The following is a 23,959-nucleotide window of genomic DNA, read 5'->3' as shown; positions in this document are numbered from 1 at the left end:
CTAATCACAGCCAATCCATTTTTCAACCTAAAAAAGGGCGGCATATCTCGTTCTTTTTATAATAAAATATAAATGTCATAAATATAGTTTATAAACAAACCGTTAATATTAAAATATTTTTTCATAAAAAATTATGAATTTCATAATATTATATGCTCCATCCATAATTTTAAGAAAAATATAGAATCAATCTTTTCATGATAAAAATAATCGTTAAATTGAAAACTAGTAAAAAATGTCAGGATTAGTTATCTCTTTCATGTTGAACGTTCAACGATGTGGATTAGCTCAACTTATTCAATGCCATGCAAAATCTAATTAATTCTTACTCGATAATTTAGTGGCATTAAAATTTTAAGAGAGAGAGAGAGAGAAAATGGTTGGCCGATTCACTTGATGTATCAATAACGGATTCCAGAAACATTTAATAAGGGCTCTCGTGATGGATCCGACATGTCGCCTGGGTACTAGAGTAGTTTAGGACCTCTTCACATGGTTCAGTGTGGGTCCCTAGCAAAATGAGAGATGGAGCACACTTTCTCTTAGGAGAGGATAAAGAGGCTAGGGTTGTTAGAGGCAGAGCTAGGATTCATGGTTGGTGGCCGAAGATAGTGAACAATTAGCGACATTGGTTTTGGGCATTGGTTTCACTAGGTAATTATTAAAAGACCTAGGGGTGCACAGCCGAGGGCTCATCAACAAGGAGCTGTTGCGATAGTGGTCGAAAAAGGGAGAAAAGATGATCGAAAAAAGCAAATATGATGGACTGAGATGCATGGAGTTATTAAAATAAAAAAAAACTCCGATTAGGAGCCCCCTTCCAACAAGGCATGTGCTAGGCATTTTTTTTTTCTTTTTTGTGGGGACATAGACTGGGTTATTCCAATTGAGAGGCTGGTTCTCGCGTCCTGATCGAAGGAGATGGGTTTCAAAGTATAGTTCTGAAATATGACTATCAATTTTCCACTAAATATGCATGAGATGCAATGGTACACTATGTTCCAATGTAGATAGAAGACAAGGTCACTTGCTGGAGATAGGAGAGAGAAGTCGAATCGGGAAAAATCCATCTTCTTTTGTTTTTTGGTAAATAAAAATCCACCTCATAGTTGTCCGTCAAATAGTCGTAAATCACATGCATCGTGCATACGAACAGTTCAAGTAAAAGGGAATGGATTCAGCTATAAAATATTTTATTCAGTGGGCAAATACAATAATCCATCGCCTTCAGTCGCTCGCCAGGCACACAATATAAACGTGGGTTTGTTCCTCCATGATGACAGGACTCGGTTGGTTCCGCCGCATTTGCAGGCCATCATGCATACGGAAGCTAATTGTTGCATTTTTTTTTGGGGATCGCGCAATCATGCCGTCCGATCCATTAAAAAGGAGAGAGAGAGAAACACGTTTTCTTTTTTTAGTTTTTTTTAAAAAAATGGTACATTGGGAAACGGATAGCTGGAGAGTAGGAGCTTGGGAGTTGGGACCAGACTGAGTCACGTGAGTCAAATTTGCAGACGACAAGGCTCCGATAGATGGGGAACCCGCTGCTGCCATGAACTTGTTGGTTTATTAATAAAACAATTAATTAAAATTTATTATTTCTAGAATAATTCTATGTAAAATATTTAATTAAATGTAAATCTACTTAAATATAATTTTTTATTTTGGATTTTAAATTTCTAAATAGATAAAATTTAGTTTTTATTATGTTGGTTAATGCTAGCTGTTAAATTCGAGCCATCAATCATTGCGATTGGCCAGCATTTTCATCACCTTTCTCCATTTCTAAAAAAAAACTGAAACAACTCTTTTGATAAATTAAATTATAAAAGTAATACTTTTATATTGTTTTTAACTAATTTTAGAATTACTGCATGAACGAAGATTTTGATATCCCGAGTATAAAATATTCGTTGAAATCTCAAATTTTTCTTCTTTTTATCTTATTAGTTATGGGTGCAAATGGGTCGGATTAGACCGAATCATGAGACTGGGTCATGAATAGAGTTGAACCGCGTCATGAGACTGGGTCATGAGTAATCTCGACCCAAACCTGTTCCCTATTGGGTCCCAATGTTGGATCCAGACCCAACCTAATAAAAGATCAGGTCGGGTCATGTTGGGTTGAATTCATGGCTAAAATTTTTAGCCTAATGGGTTATTTGGATCGAGTCAATATATAACTCGATTCCAACCTAAAAAATTCGGATCCGAATCGAATCTGGGTCCGGTTTGGATCAAGTCTGGGTCGAATCCCTATACCTGCCAATTTCTATGCTTGATTTATTTTGTAAAAAGTAAAAACTACAGAAAGTAAGTTATGCAGGACCATACAAGTTAAAGAGCCTAAGCATCAAGAATTAATGCCATTACAAACTAACCTAACAATAATAGGCTTAACTTTGTCAACTACAAGTAAGATTTTCTATTCATGTATGCAACACCTTTTTTTGAGTAGAAAAGAATTGCATATATGCTAATCTTTTTTACTCAACAATGATATCTCCTGAATTTGTTACAATGCATCTACTACATATTACTAGAAAAGCATACATGAGCCAAGATGAAGAATATTGTTTTGATAATAACACATAGCAGAGTTCAATAGTTGCAAAGGACTCATCACGAACTCATCTTTTTCCACATGGCAAAGTTATACTCTATTTTGCCTTCATTAGTCTGAATTTTCTTCTTAGGCGAATAGTGTTCCCATTTAATATAACCATCCTAAGTCTTAATATAAAATTTATGTCATTCGACAGTACACAAAAATAGTCTATTTTATTTCTTTCATCTTCAAATACAAGAAGAGATTAAAGAAATAGAGAATTATAGACCCTTAAGTACTCCCACGGGCTATAACGGTGTACCGGGTTCGGGTCGGATCGGGTTAGAATTTAGTAAACGCAAACTAGATCAAAAATGGAGCGAGTCCAATTTAAGAATCCGACCCGGCCCAACAAATTCTTTAAATCAAGTCGGATCGGATCACGGGTCAATCCGACCCATTTGTAGTTGAAATAAATCAGAATTCGTTCGATCTTAATCACCCGTTGAAATAATCGATATCTCAACTTTTACCACGAAGTACCTTGCAAATATCTGATATTTCATGCACTTAAATTAGATGCAATCAATTATTATCTTCGATTGCCGAGCTACAAGGTGATTAAGTTAATTCAGCAACCGATGGCTCGCATATATTTAGATCCTTTTCTTGGCCGACGCTATAAATTGCTCTAGTAGATGTACATTTTCATTTCGCACTCTGGCGTTTCCTATAAAAAGAAGATTAATAAAGACTCCAGTAGGAAGCGAAAAGGTGTACCAAAGTCTACTTAGAAATATGGTTTTAACATGACTTTGAATCTTTTTGATTTCTGGCTGAACTGGAGAGATCGGATTCTGCAATCATGGAGCATTGCATGGAACGCGCATCATCATCATCATCATCATGATTATAAGACTACATTTCTCTAGCTCGACCTTATTAAATTGGCACATGACGGGCAAGAAATATTGGTGCTGAAGAACTACTTCTTTTGATCATGTTGAGAACTTAAAATACAAATGGATTCCAGATCTCGATATAAAATGGTGGGGGACATGAGCCATAATTTTTTTTGCGGGTTCACCTGCACTGCCGCATATCAAGCTGCGACCCTTACCTGTCGTCTATTCATGCCTCTGTTTTAGATTCGGCATTCCTCTTGGTGTCAGACAAAGAGCATCAATTTAACTAGTCCGAAAACCAGTTTCTTTGTAGAGATTGCCACCAAAATGGAAGAGCAGCATCTTTCCTTCGGTTCTGCCCAAAATGTATAAGCTGCCGAGATATATTTTGATGGTACTTTTTGGTACTGCCCAACTGCTTTCACCTGCTACCTCGAATGGTTTCAACAGACATAATCTTCATCCGGCCTCTGTTTTTTCAACTGTTCATGAGTGAGTTCTCCAGCTGATCATGGTCAGACAGACCCATGGATATCTTTGATGTTGGAACCATTCCAGTATATCTGGACTCCCATTATCCCATAAGTAGGGGGTGGCATCTAGATAAACCTATAAACATAACATAGAAACTGAGCACCGCAGAGAACAGCAATAAACGTAATAAGGATTGCCAAAAGTTCAGATAATTATTATAGAAAGACAGGGATCTCCAAGGTGCTCTTCCCAGCAACGAAGCTGATCATGGCCCATGAAGAAAAGATGAAGATGATAATTAAATCAAAATAGCAACTGCCAACCTCTATTCGTCTCGGAAGCCAAAGACCAGAAGGTGCTTACATTATCTAAGGCTTTCAGGATAGGCCACCACGAGAGCAGCTTATCAAATGGAAACTGGTGACCTTGGCCTACCATGTAAGGGAAGAAAAGGAAACTGGAGTCTATTTGTTCCAATGAAAATCAACTGGAAGGATGAAAAAAGTAATGCATTTAAATGGCAAGAAAGAAGAGGGTAAGATTAATTTGATCAGTCATGAAATTCATCACAGCACTGTGGAGGGATCATCTGAAGTTAATCCAAGCTCTAAATAAATGTTGGTTCGTATCGCAGTGGCTAATCAATTGAAAACCGATGACCTTAGACCATAGCCGAAATATAATAGGATAATGTAAACTAGAAGGTTTAGCTGGCAAAACCCTTATAAAATATTACTCTGGTACCAAAATGGACAAAAACATTATGGCATGATGAAGAACAAAATGCTACAAAACAAGTTAAAGCAAGTCTTCAGGAGTAGGCTACGTTGCAGTCTAGAGAGGGCACCAAAAAGAGGCAAAAGAGAGTTCTTTGGGATGACCTGTCATACGTAAAATCCTTTTGTTTATGCTTCATTTTGTTTTTATCACGTATCATACTGCTCTCTTTTCTAGTCACCAGTCCAAAGATGCCTCCATTGATGCTGTATTTGTGATGCAGACGGGGAGACGGGAAGGAGGTCGAACTTGGGGGTGATGGTGGTAGCTTCTTCTTTTTATCTTTCCATGGCAGCTAGCTATGCTAGGGTTTCTTCCTTGTGGATGGAAAGAAGGGGATGATGGAAGATGGTTAATTGGGCGTGTCGATTGGCTCAATTGGGTGAGGGTATGCTCGCGAGAATTGTGGATGGGATGGGATGGGATTGGATTGGACCTAATTTAGGATTGAGTTAGTGGCGTGATGAATTGGGTGGACTTGGCTAGGTTGAATGAGGTTTAATTGGGCTTGATGTGGTGTGATTAATTGAAGGTAGCAGGCTAGTAGGGAAGAGTCCTAATGGAACTAGGACTCGGTTTGGCGTGAGATATGGAAGGATTGTTGGCGTGAGATGGAAGGAGTCCTTCTTTCACTAGGACTTTCAAATAAGGAAAGGATATGACGTGAGGAAAGAAGAATAGCTACGATGATGTGAGAAGGGTTGTGGCGTGAGAAAGAATAGGTTAACAAAAGAGGATGGGTGGAAGAGTCTCACCTCCACTCAAACTCTTTAAAGAGGCTGGGCATGAGGATGGATGAAGAGTCCCACTTCACTCAAACTCTTTTCCAAGCTTAACGTCTCACCAAAGAAAGAGGATGGAGCGTCGCACTCTAAGAAAAGAGAGAATCACTCTCAATTTCTTTTTCTAAACTCATTCAATTATGATTTTATTCTTTAACCCCCTCTTTATATAGAGTAAGAGATTGGAAAAATTGAGCAACTTACGACCAGAATTTTAGGACTCCTACTTAACATGGACTCTTTTAAATCAAATCAATCATTTGACCAAATCAACTAACAAATTACCTAAAACTCCCAATCAACTAGGACTCTTAGATGACACATAGACTAAGACTCCAATTCAGCTAGGACTCTTAGCTTGCGCAGCCCCATGAAGGAGCTTCACGCATGCCTCAGTTTAAATCCTAAATTCACTCTCTTTTTTTTTTTTGGAACAAGTCAACAATCAAATAACTAAGCAAAAAATCAAGAACTCGTTTTAATTTTAGGCTGAAAATTCTGGACTTAGTGTAACATTGGATACGCCCAATGTTGGACCCAAACTCCTTAATTCAAGACTCCAAATAAATTAAGATTTTCAATGCCATAAGGACTCAATGTAATTTGGAGTTGGAACACTAGGACCCAATTTAACTAGGCACGGCCTAAGGAAGAGGACTCAATCTCCACACACTCCTCATGCTTGGCCTCTTGCTCTGCATCAATTTGCTAGTAAAGCAAGAGTGAAAAGATTCTGTTATGTGTCTGTACACATTATAATTGATTCCGGCCTATTGGATGCACAATTTCTCTTGAAAGGCTAGAGTACCATATAAAATGATGTGAGATTGCTTCTTTTTTTTTTTCTCTCTCCCTCTCAACTCTAAAAGGACATGTTCAAAATTTATATAGAACATCAAACCGTAAGGAAATTCACAGAGGGATATTGCTTGCAGAATTGCTCCATGAAATCTATCGTCCGTCTTGAAGCTTCACTAGATTTCTTGAAAATGATGCTCTATGTTATGACCTGATAGATGTGCTGATATAAGAAGAATTCAGATGAAAGATGTGGAACAAGCCTCTCTCTTTATCAGCTCAGCAAGTAAGGAGAGAGCATCTGAATATCTTGAGAACTTCCAAACTTCAGCCGGTGCGCAACTCAACCAACCCAGCCATCTTTCTGCAGAAAGCAATCTAGTCTCTTAAATTGTTCTCATGATTGTTATATGCCAAAGCACATCATTCTTTAAGGGGTAATAAGCCATCAGAAGTAGGATAGGTGCTTACCAGGTGACATAATATACTGTCTGAAATGATCTACTGCTGTCATGTGGACCAAATTATCTCCATGTTTCATGTCCTTCCGTTTGAATATCCTCCTTTGAGGTCATCCTCCTTCCCACCTCATTGAACATCCTGCTGCCCATCCAGTCGTTGTTCCCCTTTGAGGTCATCATGTACCAAAGCCACTTCTCACCTCTCGTTGCCTTCGAGATCATTAAGCTTGGCAATGGCGCCAACTACATTGAGTGCGTCATCATATGCCATCATCAATGACACCTCTTTTTGGAACTTCTTCGACATATAGGCCGAGGTCTGCCATGGTGGCGCCCTCCGTTGTCAGACTTCCATCGAAACTTCTTTGGCGACTCCAAGGCATCGGCTTAGAGGTGACTTTCCCGGTGAATGTTCCGCCACGGAAGCTAATATTCCACTTCAGCTATGCATGCAATCCGAGATCTTATATTGAGGGCCAATTGTCGGGCCCATGATTCGACCGTTGAAATATTTGGGAAGCAAGTCCACGACCCCAAGAAAGCGAGGACAACGCCGTGGAGGAGGAGGAGATCTCATTTTCCAAAAAATAATTTATTTTCCAAAATTGAGTTATTTTAGAAATTGATTTCTCAAAAAATACCTTTTGTTTAATTGATTTTTTGATTCCAATTCTAATTCTAGTCATAAACTAAATGTATCGGAAATATGACTACTTTAATTTCCATTCAAATTCCAATATCAACTCCAATTTCGCTCACAAACTAAATATACCCTTAAGAGTCAACTTTCAAATGGTGGAGTGGGTATAGAATAGAATGACAAAAATAAATCCTTCCTAGCATCAACAAAAAAGATATATATATATATATATATATATATATATATATATAATTGTCGAGGATATCCGGTAGCATTTTCTATAAGTGATTATTTTTCTGATAAATTGATTAGTAGTTATTCAAGAGTAGAATCTTATGTTGAAAATTATATCAAAGCTATACCTTTCCCTTGGAGGTGAGCAGATAAATATAAATAAAGAAACGAAAGAGAAATCTGGTGCAATACTAGTTTGAATGTCATGCAAATTGGCCAAGTTGGAACATGCAATGCTGATACAACCATCAATAAGTGAAAAAATAGGCATGTCCTTGAGATGATGTATTATTAATTTGGGTTGTGTTAGGTTTTCGGTAATATTAGGCCAGGACTCAATATGCCAAGATCAACTCAATATTGAGATAACAATGTTTTGCTCTACAAATTTTGAAGAGCTACTCTGGATGAACCGAGCCATATAGGATAGCCGACATGTCATCATCTTCATCAACATAACATCAACTAGATTCATTAAAAATAATATTTAAATATATTTTACAAACCCAGCTCATGCCGATGAGAAATATGCACGCCAGATATTCCATGAAGCTTGTCCAATAAAAAGATTTGCCAAGTATTCTTGTACCATGAAAACGAATATGGGATGCAATGCAAAAAAATATGATATTTCTTTTTTGTTCGTCACTATGATAAAATGAGGCTCATCTTATTGAAAAATGGCTGAAAACCATTACCGACGTTGTGGAGCATAGCTAGCATTCCATATAGAAACTCAACAAGATATTTAAAACCAGGTATACGAGTTAAGCTCTCAGCAACCGTGCTCCAAAGCTGCATACTCTTTATCCTCTAATGGTTTTTAAGTTGCTGTACCAATAAAAACCATTCCATAGCCACCAATAGGAGGCTCGGAAGTTGTCAGTCCACTAAGCAAGAGAAAGATATCCAGAAAAAGAGTAATGAAGCTATAATCAGGATATATATCCAAGTCGATGAACGCAGGCAGCCAGCACACATTCACCGTGATTGCACACTGCGAGAATTACCACCAGAACATCAAGGCAGGGCTGGACTACCCATCTGGACTGATTTCAATTAATTAGAAGGACCAGCAACCCAGCCAGGGCACGCTTCGTTCAAACTTCCAAATAACCCTCACCCGCAAGGAAACTGCAGTAGGATCCCACAAGAAGAAAAGACATTCAGGTCTCCAACAAGCAGCAGAACGGGGCAAAAACCCCTAAACGGCATTTCTCTGAGAATCCTTTCGAAAAGACAGAACAGTGGGAACCAATTATGATTTGTGGTAAACAACAGATCACCACTGGAATATTGCCATCTGTAGTTTTCCTATTCGCTAAGATGTAAAAAGCGTGCTAAGCTAACCGAGAAACCGAAACTCATGACAAGAAAACAAAATTTCAAATATAGAGGTAGAGCTTCACACGAGAAGCAGCTTCAATTGTACCTCTGATTTTATGACAATCTGCACAAAGCTAACCAAAAGTGCATGGCCATTCAATCAGGACTAGGACTCATTTTCCACAGAACCCCCTGCGCCTGGCGGAGCATCTGGGCAGGAGGTTGGGAATGAGTCGTTACCAGAGTGAGGAACATGTGAATCTGCAAGCAGGGAAGCCCCAATTGAGATAGACAAGCCAATGCAGCCCCATAGCCATCTCCATCTTATTTTCCGTCTCAGGCGTTGCATGCGAGCTAATTCTGCATATTTGCCAAGAAAGTAAAGCAAGCATACTTAGCTTATATTTCAAACATAGGCACAAGGCGCAAAAAGAGCTTATTAACTGGTCCAAATAATGCAACCTGGTGTATGAAATGCATAACCACAGATCAGGGTAAGTCGAAGTGTCAAGATATAAATGAACATGCCTGGCTAAACATACAATCATTTTGCATCATAAAAAGTATCTAATGCACAGAAAAATTTAGCATTTTGCAATTCATTACTCAATAACAGGGAGTAAAACACAAACTCTCTGTAACCTGGAGCTTGGAGGTGGTAAGACCCAGCTAAACTAGTTAATCTTCATCATGCCCAAAATGAAATGTGGGGTCTGAATATCATGTCATCTTAGATCCTCAACATTCTCAGCACATGCATTGGACTCTATTCTTCAAATTTATATGCGCATACATACCTGGACATGTTCGCAGATGGACTAATAAGCTCACTGTCCATAAGCACCCACTAAATAACTTTTTCGACAAGTCAGCTCCCAAGAAGCACTCAGTCACGACAAAAGACTCCATATGCATGTAATGCTATAGATTTGTTTACTTGACACGGCCACCACACAAAAAAAGAAAAAATAAAAGGAGTAAAAGCCATATGGTTCTTTTTTAAAGATGAGTTCAAGCACGATCAAAAACTCAAAACTTGGGATTGGACCAGCAATTTGAAAAAAAATATGGACTTGGGTATGCCAATCTGAACACTCGATCAATGCATGACAAGTTTTGAATAAAATGTAAGAAGAAAATATAAAATCAACAATAATCGTCATATAATTAATGACTAATGTTTGATTACTATCATCGATTATAAAGAACACTCGAACATTCTTTTTGTTAAAGCTTGCACTGACCATATAGGTCAAATGAACTCAAATAAATATGAACTCTGAGTGTAATCATTCTCCATCATGCAAATCTAGAACATCATAAGGACATGAAATTGCAACAATATGATAGAAATTTAGTACAACATTTTACTGAACACGTATGTCACAACCCCCGAAATAGGTGCTGGAGCAAAAGGCTAATGTGATTACTCCAAGTTCCTCAATGCCGGTGGCCTACGATATTTGGTCTCTGATCCCTTATGGAAACTACCAATCCCTCAAAAGATTAAAATCTTCCTTTGGTAATGTATCAGGAATTGTTTAAACACAAGGGAGAACTTTAAAAGGAAGAACAGGAAAGACTTTGGAGGCAGAACTGCATGGGATATGGCTGAATCCACTGCATTTATTCATTAGGTGCCGGTTTATCAAACTCATATGGGCAGAAGTATTAAGCACCCTCAACATATAGGATTACCCCATTCTCTTAGAGCCTTCTCGTTGAAATGGAGGAAACAGAATATTCCTAACGATGCTAACCTGGAATTCCTTTTACTAATGACAGCTATCTCATGGTCCTGCTAGAGAGAGAGAAATTATCGAATATTTAGCAACCAGACACGCTCAGAAAACTAGGTGCTTCAGACAGGATTGAGATTGTTCAATGAATGGTCCAAACTTTGCCCTCAAAAACACCTCCCTAGTGTCTCTTAAGTTGTGGAAACTTATTAGAAATGTAGTCTGTCAGTGATATTCTGTCCTGTCATTCTTTTCTTTTATTTTTCTGCTTGTGCATTCTTTTCTCTAATCAATTTGGGTGGCTTTGCCTCCTGTTCAGAAAAAAGGGGCCTATATGAAGGACCAAATGTAAAACAATAGGTATCTACTGAGAACATAGAAAGGAATTGGTCCAAGTACCCACATGACACTTCCGCATTTTATCTATTCTTTAAGCTCGTTTGATTCCATAAACAAAATTGTTTCATCCATTCTTCTAAGTCCTAATATGAAAATATGAAGATCAAATCGATAACCTCATATGGACACACATAAATGTTACACCCCATTATATAATTTAGGTAAAGATATATAACTGGACATTATTCTGATTAGGTTCATTGCTTCTGCTCTCATCCATTACTTCTTCAAGAACAACTTGAAGCATTCTTATATGGGTTGGGTTACACACGTTACATTAACTCCTTGAAAAAGGAGATAACGATTCAAAACCAACAATATAAGTATCCAAATTGAAGATCTAAAATATTTGAACATGATCTAAACTATAAGAGAAATGCCTCGAAAGCCTAGAAACTAAAACTTATGTATTTTGGTGGTCTCTAATCTAGTCATCAAATAAGTGCCAGAATAGACAATTTTAGTAACATGATTCTACATTTTACTATGATTTAATCATCAAAACTTAGTGAATAGAAATTTACCCATGTTTTAAGATGCGTAGATCATGATCCATAGAATAGATTTCATAAGGTGGATTTTCAATTTATATGCCCTATCATGTATTTTATTACAATAGTACAATTAGTATCGTCCATTTTTGTGCTGATTTGACAAATATTTTAGAGACCACCAAAATATATAACTTTTGATTTCTAGGCATCTTTTCTAGTGTAGTAAATCCATTTTTCTAGGCATTTTATATTTGGATGCTATACCATTGATTTTAAAATCACTAACTCCTTTTTCGAGTACTAAATGTAAATTATGTAATTACTTTTTCAAGAACAAACAGAAGTGCTCTTCCATTACTTCTTCAAGAACAGAAAGGCAACAAGGAGGGAGGTCTCACAAAGGGAGTACAGAGCAAAGGACAAAATACTTATTTGGATCATGCTTGAGCAAAAGCCTATGTACCATGGATTATAGGAGATTTAATTACAAGATACAATTATGCTATACCAAACTTCATTCATGTGATGTCGACTTTGAGCATAACTATTGTGGTAAAACCAACCGAATAATTCAGGACTCTACTGATCCACTGATCAATTGAAAACTCTGGTGATCTTGACACAAAACAGGATGATATTTGACCAATTCAGCTTCCTTTTAAACAGATTTTTGGCTGATCCTTTCTGACTATGCCAGGTTTTGACCCGGAGCAAACTGTTGTAAAAACATTAAGTTGAAAAAAAAAGAAGAAAAAGGGGATCATTGACAGAGATTGGATTTACTATCCAAGTATTCTCAACCATTAAACAGAAATTTGAAGGCACCAATTGACCAATTAGGTAAACTTGATCAAATGAAAGGTTTTATACTATTTTTAATTTAAACAGTTAACTTCGAAGTAAATTTAACCATATCTATTACAGTAAAGCATCTTTGGGAACATATTTGAGTCACAAGGATGAAATTTATATGGATGAAGTTGGTTGGCATAAATCTCACTAACAAAACAACTACCAACAATGAAAAAACTAAGGACCTAGGTGAGTTAGAGAAATAAAAAAGCTAACGCATAATTATTTAACATAAGGATAATACCCCATTCCACCAAATCATTGACAGTAAAAGTTACGTTGCTCTCCGAAATGATGTTCTACTCTAACAAACAAGATAAAGCATTCAAGGGATCCTGCTTATCTCACCAAAATCCTGTTTGGTGTCAGCAATAAAAACATAAGAGATGTTAATTGACGAAGTTTCTTAAATGCAACAAGAGGCATTCTTGTGTATTATAAGAAATCATAGCCCTCCATCAGCCAGGAAATCACAAAATAATAAAGTAATCATGTTTCCTCACTACACCTGGTGAAAAGGGATAGGGGAAGCCACATATATTTAGTTAGCATCAACAGCAAGGATCCAATAGCATGTTACTTCTGGTTCCATGCTAGATTAAAGCTTACTAAACTTGCAATTAGAAATGTAAAGGAAAAGCATATCAACTCTATATATAATGCAACTTGATGACAAGTGAACAAGTTTGCTTAGCAATGTGGAACTTTAGAAGCCTAAATACGGCATTAAATTTTGTACTGAGAAAAGGCGAGTAGGAAGAAATGCTCTCCACCACATGCTATAAGATTTTAAGGATGAAAATTGAAACAGAATTGAGGATAGGTAACCACATGAAAGCAAGAACATATTCGAAAAACTAGATGGAAACTACATACTATTAAAAAAACTCAAGTTTGTGAAATTGTTTAATCTCAAAAAAGTTTAATGCTACAACCATGCACGCACATATAAATGGTAACTACAGTAAATGAAAAACATGGTGAACATTTCTCAGGGAGGGAGGGACCACCACTGGGGTTATAGAGTTCTTCTTTGCTTTGGTGATGTCTGCACTAAATGGCATTTTCAAAATTTGTAAGATGCAGATAATCAATATGGAAGTGGAAAACGACAAGAGAGACGCTGTATGTGCACTAAGAAGTTCATCAAACAGGGAAAGATATAAATTCATTTTATGCATAACCTATTATATGTATGATCATCATACTATCATCCAAAACAATGAAGTAAAACATAAACTACTCAACACCAACACTAATTGTTAAATAATAAGATCAATTGCCTCATAATAAATAAGAGGAAGAAGACTTTCAGAAGCAACCTTACCTACAATTTCCTGATTCCTCTGGGACATTTCACGGTTCACAGCTTCATAGTACTGCACTCGATTTCTCAGCCGAGAAATTTCATGGTTTTTTGAATGAATGACTGCCTCAGCAGCAGCTTCTGCTTCAGCCCGTACCAAACCTCTTTCTACAGCTTCAGAAACAAACCTTGCAACTGTGATCTCTTGGCAAATTGCTGCAGGATCTATCACAAGTTGAGCATCTTCAGCATGCTCGATTGCTGGAAATGATACACCCACATGAGATAGATATTTGGCAGTCTTGTTCCACTGGTTCTGCATGTGGAGAAGAGCCTCCTCTGCTATTTTTCGTCTACCGATCTCCTCGAGAAGATTAAGTCTTAAGGCACGTAGTTCAATTTCAGGATTTGTGTTAAGGGATGGAGATCTGGAACCGTCAGAGAAAAAATCTGCATAACTTTAATGTCAGTCATAGAAAATTAGGTGAAGTTATTGCAATACAGAAATTTGACAATTTAGACCAACAACACTTAAGGAAATATGTCAATTTTTCATATTAGCAATTCAAGGCAATATTAGTTAACCAATATCTAAAAAATGTATCTATGCAGGTTGGAAACAAATATACAAAATTGCTCTAAAAGCTGAAGTCCACATGGCATTTCAATTTTGACTAATTGTTTAAAGCTTGTTTCATTGAAGTGGGAGGACTAACAAAAAGGGGCATGGAGAAGAATTATGATAATCCAAGGTAAAAAATGAAGTTCAGTACTATACTCCAACTTGCCAATGAAAAGGTTTGCAGTGTGAGTGAAATGCTTTTCCTTCCTCCTTACTTCAATTTGAGATGAATATACTAGTATAGCGATAAAGATGGAGAATCTTCAGTGTTCTTGTTAGAGTATCTCTGTGTCTTATGAATTTGTACTTGTTTGTTGACGATATGTAATTCGAAGGGTTGTTTGAGCAAATAAGGAATAACAAATGTTGCTAGAATGTTTTTCACTGCCCTCAGCACTTGGTCGATCTGTATGTTGGCCTGGTTGATGCCAGAAGTACTAGAAAGCCAGTAAATTGTGTCACAAGGCACATCATTGGTATCACAGTCATTGTCATTATGTGGTATTAGTTGCTATTCAGATCTTATTCAGGGTCGAACACTCTGCATTGAAATTCAATTAGTGTTACTCTTCTTCACCACCAGTGAAGTCCTAATAAAAGCAACTAACCAAGTTGCGTTTTGGAACAATAGGGTAATCTCTAAGTATTGAAAAGATTAGGATATACAAAATGTATAATGACTTGGTAACCGGACGATTTAACTGCAGAAACACCTATGGGGCTATTTTGTTGGGGATGTGAAACTGGATTCAATAGATGACAGTAGTATGATCTACTCTAAAATCACAAGGCCTGCACTGTCGATAAAGAGCTACCGTGCAATGGCCCAGAGGAAAGAGGGAAAATTGTTTGATTATACGATACAAGCCAGAGGTCAACATTTGAAATCTGTTCTTGGAGGAACAGATATTCATGACTGAAATATTTGCATCTTCAGAGAAAAGAGCTAGAGCCAATCGTTCTAAGAAAGAACAATTATGATGCAAAGGTAATTAATTGGTGCGGATAAGATGAGATCACCTTCAGCGGCATCATAGAACTCGGGCTGGTTAGATAGGCGTGACTGATTCTCGAATCTGGCGCTGCAACTGCTTGTGACGCTCCTTGAATCCTGAGGATCAAGGAAGTCATCTTTACCATCATCGTCTTCTTCTTCTTCTTCTTCTCCTTCTCCTTCTCCTTCATGTTGTTGATTCTCATATCCGTCTTCCTGTTGTTTCTCCACCGAACAGTTGGCGGTCAAACCAGCTTCCTCGTTCGCCTGTTCTCCGAGTTCCATCGTCTTTACAGCCAGATGAACGGAAGGGATCTCGAAGCCATCGCGGCGGCTGGCCGGCGCGGCGGCGCCGGCGGGGTGGGCGGCGCGGCGGCCCTTGCGGTTGACGACGTAAGGCGAGGGGGAGATGGAGGTGGGCGGGGAGTTCGGGAAGAGCGCCGGGTCGGGGGTGGCGTAGAGGGACGAAGAGATGAAGTAGGGCCCGGGCGGGGGCAAGGGCGCGGAGGAGGGGGCGGCGAAGGTGGTGGTGGTTGTGCAGTCCCGGTGGTGATCGGGAGGGATGGGGTGCTTGGGCTTCTGGGGAGCGGAGCGGTCGGCGTTGGGTTCCAGCAGCCGCTCCAACGCGATCGACGTCATCGTCGGCATCGTCTTCTCCTCTGGCGTCGGAACCCTAGGCGGCAATAAATAGGATGAGAGAGAGAGAGAGAGAGGGAGAAAGAGGGGGGGGGGGGATATTTTGTTTTGGCTATAATCAATTTCTGGTCTTATACTAGTTGGTTGGCGGAGGAGAGGGCTGACGAGCAGCTTGCGAAGGAAGAAAGGGGAAGCAGCCTTGTCATAAACAAATTCCAATCGAAACCATGAAGACTCCAGGACAGCGGGTCGCGCGTGGGTAGGGGTTCAGGATGCCTCCCACTTCCCCCCGCCCCCCCGGGGCAAGGCGCAACGCGGAAGCTACAAAGGAAGAAGAAGCCCTTGGATTTGAGACACGTGGTCTTTGAAGATTCGGAAAAGCAGCCGGGGCCCACGAAGAGATCCGGAATCCTCCGCTGGTGGGATCCTTTGTTTGTTAGCCTTTTTGTTTGCTTGTTGCGATTTCCCCCCTCGAAGGGTTGGGCCTGAAATTTAAACTCGGGGACCTTCGCGCAAAGGTGGAGAGGCAGGTGGGCCCGCCTGAGAGTCGCCGGGAAGAAACATGTTCATTTATTAAAAGGTTTTTTTTATGGGTATCCATCTAAATATTAAATTTTATATAAATATTTTCTCAATATATATATATATAATAATTATTTTACTATTTATTTATTTTTATCTTTATATATATGTACATATCCACATCATCTAATAATATTAAAAAATTAACAATTTCAAATTAAAATAACTAAAATATGTTTAATGGATAGACATGCAATAAGAAATATTTATAAAACGACTGCAGAACAAAAAAATAATTATAAAATTTTATTTTATTTTTAATTAAAATAAATATGGTTTTTATTAATTATATTAGAAGAACCGTTATATTATGAGTATTTATGCAAAAATAGTATTTTATATGATACAGAAATAAATATAAATTTTAAAAAATATTTATATAAATTTAGGTTTTGAGAGGGATATTCATGTAAAAAAAAAATTTATTAAATGCTCGTTGATCGTTCGCCGTGGGTCTTATTGGTTTGATCACTCTCCCGATGAGGCACGACCATTTATTTCTTCATGTATTCCGTCATGCCCGGCGCCGAGTTAAATGGAATCCGCCGTTGGTTGCACGACCGCCTTGACACCTCCGTGGGCAGATCCGGCGCGCATGTGACTTCTGCTTTCTATGTCGTCATGATGACAGCAATAATGATATCATCGTGGGAGGGTTCCCTTGGCGACCAATCCACATTTTCCATCATTGAATTCTTCTTTAATTTGGCCAGGAACCTTCCGGTCGCCTCGAGCCTCATTTGAGCCAGCAGAGTCGTAATAGGACCTGATGAGAGGTAATTTCGTCTTAGATTACAGAACTTCAGAAACATACGTAGCCTAGCAAAACAAATTCCATCGCTTAGCACCCTGTACTAATTTTAAAATTTTAGTAGAGAGCTTGATAACAATATAATTATAAATTTGCATCTTAATTTGGTTTACAATAAGCCAATATTTAGTAAAAAGAATCTTTTCTAAAATTTTATTCAAACAAAAATTTGTAGTAAATCTTGAGCCGTTGATTGGTAGGCCAAGCAAGCGGTATAAGGCAATTTTTCATTGTCTAGGATTTAAATCCTAAAAAACTCATAAAAGAGCGAAAAAAAATAAACGTGAATAAAAGCAAATCCATGCTGCAGGCCACTCTAGCCTTCTATGCTATAAAACATCTATTGTGTCCAATGAAGTCTAACTAGTTAGAGCTGCAAATCGGGCTGTAACCCTAAATTACTTTTTTTTTTTATGTTTCAAGATTATCTTTTTTTTTCTTAGGTTTTTTTTTCTATTACTCTGTAGCCACTCATCTAATTGGTACGGAGCGATATTTTGTGTGTAGCCACTCTATAGCTCAAATAAAATATAAATTTATAAAATTTATTTAATAATTTAAAAGAGAAAAGCATGCATCTTTCAAATTTTTCAGCGTATTTGATTATTACTTGAGAATGGTAAAAAAAAAATTATTCTATGCCGCATTACAAATAGATAATTTTCAACGCTGATATATTTTTCTATAGATTATGTTCCTTGACTTTGTGATTGAAAATATCCTCATCTTCATCGGAACATTTTTCGTTACCAAAATGTCATGAACATTTTTCTTTTTTTTCTGAAAATTAAAGAGTATAGAAGGATATTTTAAAGCGTTATGTTGCATCATAAAAAAAAACAGCCAAATATATTTAAAATTTCTATTATACTAAAAATAAATATAATCAAATTTTATATGGTGCGTTTAAAAATTAGGTTGCAGAGCCTTCTCAATCTGGGCCGTGGGAGCCTACACGGGCGGTCTGTGATGGAGATCCGACAAGGCGACCTCCTCCGGTCAAGCCGCGCACGGGAGCTCCTCGTTGGGCGGTGCGATCTAACCGCGCATGTTTTTTTTTTTCCTTTAATCCTTCTCCCCGGGGCATCTCGCCCTTTCCCGTCCGCCGTTCTCCTCGTCGGCGTTGCTTTGCCGCCGGCAACACCCACGGCCTCCCTCTGGTACACCTCTCTCTCTTCCCCATGGAGCTTCCATCTATCGTGGGCTCTCTTCTCCATCCGGCCATCACCAACTCTCTCCCTGCTCACCATGCTATCTCTCTCTCTCTCTCTCTCTCTCTCTTCTTTTTTTTTTCTTCTATATATAAAAAGATCTCTAATCTCGTATCTTTTTGCGGAAGGGCTTCCTACCGGAAAATTGAACACAGGAAAGAAGGGGAAGCCGCGGGATCTAATTTTTCTTGGAAGGTGGAGGAAAAGAAGAAGAAGGGGGAAGCAGGAGGCGTACGATGGCGTTGAGGCGGAGTGTGACCAGACTCGTCGGCGATCTCAATCTCCTCCCATCCCTTCTTCCTCGGGGTGCTGCTCTTCTCCATTCCCACGCCACCAGCTTCGGTACAGTAGGAGCCCTTGCCGAATCTCCCATTATGAGGCTTCTCTCCTTTTGCTTAGCCTAAATTAGTTCGATTTCTGGAATAAATGATTTTCATGCACTAATAGCGACGATTGCTTGCACGCTACGAGCGTCGTATGATGTTGGAGGATGACCGGTTTTCTTTTCTCTCCACTTCCACTTCCCAGTTCGATCCAGTAGCGTTCTATCTTCTTGGTTTCCATTAACAGGAACAATTTGGCCAGAGACGGAAATGTGGAATTGAGATAGTGTGATGGATTGCCAAAAGTTTGGAAGGAGGGGAGGGGAAAAATACAGGAACACCACATAGTTGATATATCCATATATCTATCCTCGATCAAGTGTAAAAAAAGAAAAGCACCATCGCCCGAAACATTTTAGTATTACTAGTTCGAATTGCATAACTGCTTGTTGGTGAGTGCTGCATAATCAATGACAAAGAGTTGAATGACTAAAAACATGGATAATGGAATTACTTTTTGAATCGATCAATTCAACCATTGCAAAACAATTCACAGAATGATTTGGATAATGTTGTCAATTTCATTCAATACTCTGGAGGAAGGTGTTGTTACCGTACTAATGGTGAAGCATATACCTAAGTTTCAGGGCACCTGCTTTCTTAACATATGCATTATAGTGCTAATTGGGTTTCTGTAAATCATGTTATCGCTGACAAGGTGAAGACTTGTATTCATATTGAAATATGTATCTGTAATTTTCATTGTCTTTGTTCAAGAGAGATAAATCCTTGTGCAGGGTTCAAAGAAGTGCCAGAAGAAGAAAAAAGTAAATTGGTTGGTAATGTCTTCACTAGCGTTTCTTCGAACTATGATCTCATGAATGATATGATGAGTGCTGGATTGCATAGGCTGTGGAAAGATAGGTTGGGCCGTTTGAAATTAACCCGTGCATCTCTCCAACCAAATACGCCATGGTTGATCCTGATTCTTCTCTTTGTTAATGTTTTTTCCAGGTTGGTTTCAAAATTGCATCCTTTTCCAGGAATGAAACATCTTGATGTGGCCGGGGGAACAGGTAAAATCATGCTGCTATAGACTTAGTTGCTTTTGCTTATAGTAATAGAGCATTAAGTCAGGCATGCCATCCCCTCATGTTGGGACAATTAGTACACGGATAACCAAATCATCTTTTCTACATGCTGACTTCAGTTACCAACAGATAGTTCAAAAATGGACATTTTTTTATTAATTTTAATTTTGCAGTATTTGTTCACCGTAGAGCAGGGATCTAGTTGGATCAAACATTTTAACCAACAATTTCGTAACACGTTTTCCTTTTCAATTATGAACTTTTAAGCAAATATAGGTTATATATATGCATCTTAATGCAATTTCAATCTGTACTTGATAAGTTGGTTGTTATGGTTGTTGAGATCTGAAGGAGGTCCCACAATAGTTGTTGGTACTATTCACAAGTGATGTAGCCTTGATTGGCAGGGTAAAAAAGCAGGAATTACTCCTAGTTGCTTAATATTAACCGCATCCTTTTATTATACGTGATCACAAATTCTCAATTTATTCTTTACCGCACAGCCTACCCTTTCTATTTTTATCAATACACCTTTCTGCATTAAGGTCAACATCATGTACTCTATTATTTATGGAGAAATCATTCATTATATCTCATTGCATCCGACAACCACATATTGCAGCTTACTTGTTTGAAGGTTTTGCATAGAGATAATTATTTGAATCTGGACATGCAAATTTATGAACTTGCAGGTGATGTAGCATTTCGTGTTTTAGAAAGTATAAATAGTGTCAGCCGCAGGGCCATGCAGCATGGTCTAGCTGAGACGGAAGAAGAAACACAAATATACATATGCGACATTAACCCAAATATGTTGAATGTTGGCAAGAAGCGTGCTATTGAAAGAGGTATATACCTAACTTTTATGTTGTCATTTCATCTTACTTTGTTCTGAAGATCTTATGCCCTACTTCTAGTAATTCAACTTCTGTTACATAGGGCTGGGTGAAAATCACTGCCTTCATTGGATAGAGGGTGATGCAGAAGCTTTGAGTTTTGATGATGGATCAATGGATGGTTACACTATTGCTTTTGGGATCAGAAATGTCACGCGCATTGAGAAAGCTCTCGCAGAGGCTTACAGGTGAAGAAGTTGAAGTCTGTGTGCGTGACAGTTTTAGTTGATCATTGAATGTCTGTTTTGAATTTATCAAGTTATCCTAGAAATGTAGTGTGATGCTAGAGAATTATGTCAAAGTGGCAAACATGAGGTATTTGTTTCAGAATGCTTAAGACACTTGTTAAATTGGAATAACAAACTATGTACTGAAATATGATTTACATGTAACAACTGTTTATAATTTGTTATTGTGCTCGAAGAAGAATGAGTGACTTGTTAATTTGTCTCCTTGGCTTCCATGTTACATGAGTCCGATACATTTACATTTTCAGGGTTCTAAAACGAGGAGGCAGGTTCCTTTGTCTGGAGTTGAGTCATGTAGAACTTCCGATCTTCAAGCAACTGTGAGTTACTCTCTACTTGCAAACATGGAAACATGTTCTGTGGAACATGATTACTAGTTAGAAACCTCTGCTGCAAATCTGATCAACCCCATATGTTATGTCATGATCGCGTGTTAACTCATCGAGGCGACAGCTTCATCTGTGAAGTGAATTGCATATTGGAGTCGCGCCTGCTGTTAATTTCCTACTGCAGTGCATATCTGAAAATCTCTATTATCCTTTGCAGCTATGATTATTACTCATTTTCAGTCATTCCAGCGATGGGAGAGCTAGTAGCCGGTGACCGAGAATCATACAAATACTTGGTTGAGAGTATCCGCCGGTTCCCTAACCAGGTGAGATAAAACTTTTTCCATTTTATATACTTAAATGTTGAAATGAGGTACAGATAAACAGGTTGTAAGTATGTATATCCCTCCATCTTTGCTGTTTCTAGTTTCTGGTTGCTCCTACATTTTCCACCTCATGTAATGTTGTATATGCACGCCCGCAGATGAAGATGAATTAATAAGACCATGCATGTTACCTTGTTGTTACAAACTGAATGTTTGGAATTGAAGGTTGTAGTTTGGTGTTGACAATGAAATGGTGATTTATTCCCTTATATGGAATTGTAATTTCATTTTGCTCTGTATTGTAGTAAAGCTGTTACCACTCATGGAGAAGTCTCCATACATGTGGTGTCTGAATCCATGCACTGTCACATGGCTAGATTTACAGAAGCATTATTCAGTAGTTGAATAGTGAAAGACCCAATCATAGCAAGACTCGATAGCCTTCCTATTCTTATTGAAATTACATTATTCTCAATTCTGTTTTACCCTAACCTTTTTTTTCCTTCTCTTTGGTGCAGGAGGCGTTTGCTCGCATGATTGTTGACACAGGCTTCCAGAAAGTAGAATATGAAAACCTTGTTGGGGGTGTAGTTGCCATTCACTCTGGACTGAAATTGTAGGGAGATTCATTCAATCTTGTGATGATTCTCAATCTTCAGAGTTCAGTGGCCAGTTGGGTTCTAACCAAAGAACTGGACATCCGTGCAGACGTGTTAATGGCAACCTATCAGTAGAATTTATTCTATTGGCATCTTAATTTATAATTTATTTTGGTGTTCCAGTAGATAAAGCAAGTTTTGTATTGATGATTAATATAAATTTTGTGCTTAGAAATCTTTCGATTTATTGTGATTTTTTTAGTGATTATACAAAGCATATATTAAATAATTTATAATTAGTTGTTGGTATTGTGCTTTGTGCCCTCGTTAGGATTGTGCTCATGATAATACCAAACATCTACTATTTTTGGTCTCATCTGCTCCAATTGTGCAGGCAATCTTAATTTTTTTACTCACTTTTGTGATACCCAGTATTTGGGCCCGGTCCATTTGACCGGCCCAGAGTATTTGGCCCAGCCCATTTCGGCCAAAATAATAATAAAAACAACTCACACGTGCTTGGCACATGAGGAGAGGGAAGAAGACTCCAGATCGAAGTCTTTTTGTCTCCCAATCTCACCAAAAGTAATTCAACCAAGGGGCAGATTTTAGCCTTTTTTTGGTCCTATTTAAAGCCCCTCCGATCTTTTCTTTGATCTCACTGGAGAACTCCCAACCTCTTTATCATAGTTGTCATCGGATTTCTCTATTCTTCTTCCTTGATCGTCACTTGTGACTGGCACCATAATTGCAGGAAATTATTGTCAAAAGCTAGGTAAGGACTCGAAATCATTAAATCTACCTTCTCTTCCCTCTTCGGTAACTCTTGAAAGCCCAATTTTGCTGGAGATCCTGGGTTTTTTGGTGAAAAAAGGGTGATACCTTGTTTTTCTTATTTGCGGAAATCGACCTCTTTATCGTCCTATTTTGGCAAGTTCCATCATCGATTCTTGTCGTTGAAGCCTTCCTCCATTCCTTCGCAGTGGCTTGTGGTAATGGTCGGAGGTCTAGCCACCAAATTTGCCTTATTTCATGACTTAAGGGGTCAGAACCTCTTTTTTGACTATTTTTGGTGCCGCCAGTCGTAGCCGACTGCTTGTTGACCGCTTAGGAGCCTTTCATTCAGATGATGGAGCTATCGAAACCACTAGCTCATGTTGCACCAGAGATTGAGATTAGTTTGAGTTGGACCTCCAGATTAAGCCTACTCGAGTCCGCGTCATTTCTACTTTATTGTATTATTAGTTGCTTTTGTTATTGGTTGAGTCAATTTGGTTAGTTGTTGAGTCAAGTAATTAGATCAATTGATTAGACCAATGTTGGTAAGTGATTAATTAATGTAAAGGTCTAAGTTTGGTATGTAATCAATTAATTGACTTAGTTAATTGATTGAATTGATGTAAGGGCCCAAGTTTGGTATGTCATCAATTGATGGATTTGATGTAAGGCCTATATAAAGGCCACGCCCCTAATGAATTAGGGCATTAATCAAATAAATAAAAAAAAATTCTTGGCTTGGCCGACTTTCTTCTCTTCCTCACGCTGGGCGTGAG

At 38.3% G+C, this 23,959-nt stretch overlaps 2 protein-coding genes across 3 annotated transcripts; one reads left to right on the top strand and one right to left on the bottom strand.

The window, feature by feature from the left end:
• Positions 1-8,530: 8,530 nt before the first annotated feature.
• LOC103713463 (uncharacterized) lies at positions 8,531-16,306 on the bottom strand. 2 transcript variants are annotated; one of them, XM_039122543.3, is made up of 4 exons: positions 16,128-16,306; positions 15,381-16,027; positions 13,760-14,188; positions 8,531-9,308 (listed from the first exon to the last, which is right to left on the bottom strand). In XM_039122543.3, the coding sequence occupies exons 2-4, from the start codon at positions 16,000-16,002 to the stop codon at positions 9,115-9,117; spliced, it is 1,245 nt and encodes a 414-aa protein (XP_038978471.3). In that variant the 5' UTR covers positions 16,003-16,027; positions 16,128-16,306; the 3' UTR covers positions 8,531-9,114. The 2 variants fall into 2 exon arrangements, with proteins under 2 accessions (XP_038978471.3, XP_089785430.1); XM_089929304.1 differs by having other exon boundaries at positions 15,381-16,306.
• A 2,078-nt stretch (positions 16,307-18,384) lies between these two features.
• Positions 18,385-22,641, top strand: LOC103713462 (S-adenosyl-L-methionine-dependent methyltransferases superfamily protein). Its single transcript, XM_039122542.3, has 9 exons — positions 18,385-18,543; positions 18,723-18,936; positions 19,715-19,841; positions 19,932-19,993; positions 20,701-20,856; positions 20,948-21,092; positions 21,401-21,472; positions 21,699-21,807; positions 22,326-22,641. The coding sequence occupies exons 2-9, from the start codon at positions 18,831-18,833 to the stop codon at positions 22,425-22,427; spliced, it is 879 nt and encodes a 292-aa protein (XP_038978470.1). The 5' UTR covers positions 18,385-18,543; positions 18,723-18,830; the 3' UTR covers positions 22,428-22,641.
• Positions 22,642-23,959: the final 1,318 nt, after the last annotated feature.

The sequence above is a fragment of the Phoenix dactylifera genome, chromosome 2 (genome assembly GCF_051530095.1).
Source record: "Phoenix dactylifera cultivar Ajwa chromosome 2, Ajwa_hap1_PhDact_Kaust_v1.1, whole genome shotgun sequence".
NCBI classification, from domain to species: Eukaryota; Viridiplantae; Streptophyta; class Magnoliopsida; order Arecales; family Arecaceae; genus Phoenix; species Phoenix dactylifera.
The sequence above is the reverse complement of the archived record's forward strand: the minus strand, read 5'-3'. Positions and strand labels throughout refer to the sequence as shown.